This window comes from Pundamilia nyererei, unplaced genomic scaffold, assembly GCF_000239375.1.
Source record: "Pundamilia nyererei isolate P.nyererei 1_Seehausen unplaced genomic scaffold, PunNye1.0 scaffold00397, whole genome shotgun sequence".
NCBI lineage: Eukaryota > Metazoa > Chordata > Actinopteri > Cichliformes > Cichlidae > Pundamilia > Pundamilia nyererei.
This window is the reverse complement of record NW_005187798.1, coordinates 116561-122835: the sequence shown is the minus strand read 5'-3', so window position 1 is coordinate 122835 and position 6275 is coordinate 116561. Positions and strand designations below refer to the sequence as shown.

The 6275-nt window shown below is 45.9% G+C and overlaps 1 protein-coding gene across 1 annotated transcript in view; it reads right to left on the bottom strand.

Annotated features, from left to right (window-relative positions):
• Window positions 1-3768: 3768 nt before the first annotated feature.
• The window catches only part of LOC106456536 (activating signal cointegrator 1 complex subunit 3-like), a 40462-nt gene continuing 37955 nt past the window's right edge, over window positions 3769-6275 (bottom strand). The window contains exons 10-11 of the mRNA XM_013915920.1: window positions 5322-5488; window positions 3769-3916 (exon numbers count right to left, since the gene is read on the bottom strand). Coding sequence (XP_013771374.1) covers window positions 3769-3916; window positions 5322-5488 — 315 coding nt within the window. The remainder of the gene's footprint in view (window positions 3917-5321; window positions 5489-6275) is intronic.

The window sequence follows — 6275 nt, the reverse complement described above, 5'->3', positions numbered from 1 at the left end:
CAGAGTTGCAGTCTTACACGCCTCTCTGCAGCTTCTCCTCCTGTTACTCCCCCACAACCCCATCTCCACAGAGACTGTGTCAGCTCCCAAACAGACAAAAAACTAACTAAAAACCAGCAACAATCAACTTAAACATAAACAATCACAATAATCCACCCACTGTTATCATCTTCAATGCCCTGTACCAACACAGAGCAGAGCAGCTACCTGAACGCTGCTCCAACAGAGGTCGATCATCTTGTTAATAATTTTACCTCCTCACTATGTACGACTCTGGATACTGTAGCTCCTGCTAGACCTCGGTGCAGATGACACCCAGCTCTATCTGTCCATGAAGCCAGATAACACACACCAATGAGTTAAACTGCAGGAATGTCTTAAAGACATAAAGACCTGGATGGCTGCTAACTTTCTGCTTCTTAATTCAGATCAAACTGAGGTTATTGTACTCGGCCCTGAAAAGCTTAGAAATATGGTCTCTAAGCAGATTCTTACTCTGGATGGCATTACCTTACACTGAGTGGCACTGAAGCGAACGGGAGCGGAGGGTGCTGTCCTTCTGTGGGTCGTTTCTCCGAAAACTGGTGGGTGGCTGTAGGTCATCTACTGATCGGAAGGTTGGCGGTTCAATTCCTGGCTTCCCCTAGTCTGCATGCCAAATATCCTTGGGCAAGATACTAACCCCAAATTGCTCTCCGATGCGTCCATCGGAGTGTGAATGCGTGGCATTGCACTGGCAGCAGACAAGTTGTGCTGTAAGCCCCGCCCTCTGTTCAAAGTGGACATAAATGGCCTCTTTGAGTCCTCTTTCAAACCATCTGTGCTCTCTGTGCAAAATTTGACCACTGGCATCTTTTCTTTGCCAATATGTCGCGACCCTCAATGACCCTCCTCAGGGACAACACCGACTAACGTTGAAATACCTGGGACAGCATTTGTTTTACGAAATGAAACAGATTCTGCAATGAGAGCTGAAATGTCTTCAAGACATTTGAAAGAAGTCCAGCTGCTGTCTTTCCAAGCTCCTTAGACTACCATGACCCGGATGACTGAGAGCCTACAGACTTTAAACTCAGTGACTTGCTGTAATTTTCGTATGCACGGCAGCGAGTCAACACGAGAGCCTAGTGCACTGCTGCTGATTGTTCAGCATCTAGAACGTCTTTACAAAGCCTTCAGTGTTTCCATTAGGATAAAACTTTGCATCAGCAATGCATGAACTGACTTTTTGAGATATAAATAGCTTCCAGCCTGTTGGAGGAGAATCTGCACTGTAATATGAATCTGGAGAAAACTACAATGTCTGTTTAAATATACTCCATTCATTAAGAAAAACATTTAAATGAGCCATAATGCCAGTTCGTCGAGTATCAGGCAGCAGAATGATATGCAGTGGGGGGGGGGGCACTCATTACTTATGCCTTTCAACCAGCCCACACTCTACTCTCCTTCAGCTGCTAAAGAGCAAAGCTTTCTGTGTTCCTTAATCCTTATCCCTCTACAGACCTTTTCCCTGCGGGAGCATGTCATTTTTTCAGAATGTGTTAGCAGCCTGAGTGAATTCCTACCAATTAGCAGCTTAGGCCATGTGTGTGTGTCAATACTGGTCTCCATATCCAAGTTTCAGCTGCGTTCTGCTGTAAATCAGCAAGCAGAAGCAGCAGTTTCTGTACATGTTTGACTGGCACTCGCTCTAACTCTGCACACTCAGTACATATCTATTTGCACCAATTAGGAAGGCTTTTACCATGGTGGCAGTGCAGGATACGGAGACCCTGATTCATTCGCTGAAAAGCACCTTAATAAATTCCTCACTTTTAATGTTTCACACTGTTAAAAGGAATGCCAGCCCCATTCCCCATTACAGCTTTCAATAAATGACAAACGGCAGCAGAGTAAACTGGAAGGAAGCGGCAGCGTCACACTTTTCAGCTTGCCTTTCAAAGCCATCCTAATAGCAAATAAAGACGTGTTAGGTATTGTGTGCTGGCGCTTCAGCAGCGAGGCACTTTGTTCCACAGTTGCCCAGGCTTAAGTTAATGAATAGAGCCGCTGCTTGACTGAGGCTAATTCACATCGCTCAGCAGAAGAGCTTCTATATCGATGTAGATCAGTTACACAGGAAGTGAAAGGGAAAGAAACTCTGAGGGGGGGGGGCAGGGACATTAAAGAGTGAAGCAGGGACACGATTCAGAAATAACTCGACATTTGATTCAAGTCAACAATGTGTAACTTTGTGTTTCATTTAGCTGTAAAGGCTGACGCGTCTAAATACTTCACAGTAATTAACAACTGAATGACTCCATTCAATTCAATCTTATTTATTTGGTGCCAACATACAACAACAGGCAGCTGAAAGTGTGCATAAAGTTTAGACCTTGATGGATTGATGCTTCACCTTTAATGCAGCCGCTGCTGGTCTCAGCTTTGTGAAAGTGAAAACCACACTCAGCAGGATGGAGGAGCTGAATCCCGTTTCACAATGCTTTGCCTTAAGACGCTGCTGGGTAGTTTTCACTCATTATCTGCCTGCACGCTGAACAGCTGTTCATCTGATTTGCAGCATTGCACTAAGTCTGAGCTTAAGGTAGAACTTCAAAAGTCACACCATCAACACACACTACAGCACCATTCCCACTGCACTCGTACTGCACTACGCCTCTACCACACCTGATCAGTAACGTGGGATTCTGGCTCCTTCCTTCTACTGACTCCATCTCTTATTCAGCTGCACGTTCATCTCATGTTCATCTGTCTAAGCAATGGAAAAGTCTTCTTTTGTTGATGAAGCAGGGTGAGACAGTGTGGTGACTGAAGCAGACTGTATTGTGCATGTAGATGAAGGGAAGAGAGGTGATGATGGGGATGATGATGGGTAGGTGTTAGGAAGACAAATACTGAAGGACAGACGACGATGAACTTTGTGAAAATGACAGAAAAGACTGTGGAAAACATCTACTTCAAGAAGAGGGAAGAACAGGGCGATGCACACAGGTGGACCACATCTATATCAGAAGGTAAAATCTGAAAGAGATCAGGGGAGAATGTAGCTGGGCAACACTGGATGCTAGTCTGTAGAATAACTGCATAATAACAAGCCATGGTGAAAACGAGGATTAAATGGTGAAAGCTGAAGAAAGATGCTGCACAGAGTTCAGGGAGGAGTTGAGGCTCCGGGACAGTGAGGGACATGGAGGAGTCGACAGGAGTGCTGGGACGTACAGTCAAGAGTGGCAAAGCAGACTGGACACTAAGACTTCTGTCACCTGGTTAGTCAGAGGCTGGAAAGGATGTGCAGCACAGCTGGCTGAGGAGTGTGAAATGTGCTAACAAGTGAAGAAAGTGTGTGCAGAAAGAAAGGAGCTGATGGATGCAGAGAGAGATGGGGGAGGACAGAGGAAGGACAGTTAGCTGGAGATGAGACTGTTTAACATAATCCTGGAGAGAACAAGAAGAGCAACATGAAACTATGCATGGTTTCCCTTCCTGTGCCTGTCACACAGCGCTGCGTTGTGCAGCTCGATTCATTTCTAACATTTACATAGTGACTACTTTTGCAGTCGTGTGCTTTATCAGAGCACACACTCCCTCTAACAGACAACACGTTACACACTGTGGGCTAAAGACACACACTCAGGTCAGGCGTGACCACACAGCTGTGTCAGGTAGAGGTCACCACATGTCATTTTGCTCATACGTGTGGGGACTAGTCTTCCTTTGAACCTGAGGAGTGACATGATCAGCTGCATGTTGCAGTGCTGGCCTTGTTCACAGAGAGGCATCATCCCACTGTGGATGGAGCAGCTCGCTCTCTGTGAGCATCCAGAGCTGAGACCAGAAGATGACCGGCAGCGTTGTGTCTTTACTCTCGTCCCCCCCAACCTCCCAAAACCAGACCATCAGAACCAGTCCAATTCTGATATAAAAAACACAACAATTTACAGCTAGCGTTCACAAGAGACGAGGATTATAAAACCTTCAACTGTACCTACAACGAAGCCAATACATGTGGACAACTGAACATGAGGTGGCTCTCGTCCCTGTGAGTCCGTGATTTTATGATGAGTAATAAAGAAAGCTGCTCACAACACGATGAATACGTCGGTGTATTTACTGTGAGAGTTGATGTGGCAGCCATAAATAACTCCGTTTGGATTAATTTACTTACTCTTAGCTTTGTTCAAATCATAGTTTTGTTTGTGGTCATTATTCAGTGTTTTGTTTCTCAGACTTTTTATTCGATTTCGTGCTCAGTTCTGATTGAATAATTATAATAAAATGATGAAAGGTACAAATGATCTTATTGGCTTGTGAGTGGACTCTGTGATCGTCCCGGTGCACCTCAGTGCAGCATGTAACACCTTTGTTACTCATCCCTGTCACTACCTGCGCGTTTACACATCGCGGCTGTGTTTAGTCATTAGTAATGAACCAGCTCTTGCTGCTCTCTTCTCCTTACGCTCAGCCCTGTCCGGTCTGCTTGAGGTTACTTCCTTTAAATGTTCATTTGCTATTTTATCTAGGGATTGAGAGTAACGTAGTTTCTATTCTCTGTATGTCCTGTACATGTGGCAGAATTGACAATAAAGCTGACTTTGACTTTGACTTTGACTAAAAAGGGAGTTTTTCCTTCCTACTGTCACAAAGTGCTTGCTCTGATGGGGTTCCTCCTGCTCTGTAAGTCTGTTCTATGTAAAAGACTTTATTCAGAAAACTGAGCTGAAGATAAGAATGGAAGTCACAATCAGTGAGGAGGACCATGGCGTTACGGCAAGAACGAGGCCTGCAGAGGTTTGACAGTGCAGATGCTGAAGGTACTGCAGGTGCTGCTGGGAGTGGCACAGCACTACCGGAGGCTGGTGCAGTGCATGTATGAGCACAGCGGTGAGGTGTGCAGCAGAAGTCACAGACGGGTGTGGGACGGGGTTGGATTATATCTGGGAATCTCCTCTGAGCTGCTTCTTGTTGCAGAAACACAGAGAGGAAGCTGAACGGAGGAATGTGGCACCCTGCTCTGTTTCTGTGACTAATGAAAGGATTAGTGGTGAAGTGCTGAAAGACACACTGATGAAGATTGAAGCTGACAGCTACTGAAGTACACACACAGGAGCAAGTATGCTCAACTGTGACGACAACAAAAGGCACAACGCGTTGATGTGATTAAAGCATCCATGCATCAGTTAGTCACAGCACAGGACACACATGCTTCCATCACAGCGATCAGTCCTGTTTATGATTGTGTCAGCGTGAATGACATGAAGGCTAACAGTGGTAACAGTTACACTCATTTCCTGCAGCTTTGAGCTTCATGGATGCTCCACGTTGGTGTCTCCATGACGTGATCTTCTGCTGCATCTTCAACAGCAGCATCAGAGCAGCGCTTTCGATGAGTGTGCACTCTGATGCAGTCCTGCTCCTCTCTAAGACAGCTCGAACTCAGCTGCAGGTTCTCCAGCCTGCTGCTCTCTCTTGCTTGGCCTAATGGTGACTGGGTACAGTCAGAACGTACCAGTGTGAGTGTGGGTTTGTCCATCAAGCTGCCACTCAGGCTGACAGCTGTGAGTGCTACAGTGCTTTCATTTAGACTGAACATCAGTCACTGGCTGCTGCAGTCACATGATCAACTTCTCCTGGCAGCTTAACAGACACACAAACAGTTCCTGTGGTTCATGCTCAGGTACTTGATGAAGTACAGCAGCCAGTTATTTCATCGAGTGTGAGGACCTCAGTGTGCTACGTCTCACTCAAGCGTGTCACCCGAGACGCCGTGCAGAGACAACACAGGTGTATTTCATTAACACCACACTGCTTTTCTACGTCAGGATTTTCCCGGGCTCAGGAGGACGGAGCCTTTCTGAGCTGTGACAGAGAAGGAAGGGTACAAACCCGGGTCGACCCAGGCTAACTCGTACAGACAGATGGCCATCAACATTCGATCACCAACTAACCAAACGTCATGAATGTGGAATCGTACTGTCAAACATAAAGCTGCGTCTATAACTATAAGACTAATATCAAGAAGGTGATCACAGACACAAGACCGAGTAAATGCTGGGAAAGTAAACAGTGTGAACTTAAGCTGGAGATAGACCAGTTCACCCAGTCTGAACTGAAAGAAGATAGAAGTGACCTGGAGAGCTGCTGTGACTGTGGCTGCTGTGGAAGGACCTGTAGTGTACATATGTGGGACATGTGGAGGTGGGGGGGGGGTTCCAGTAAGCATTGTGGTTATGGTCAATATTCTCCATATTAACATTCTCATGGTTTTTAATGCA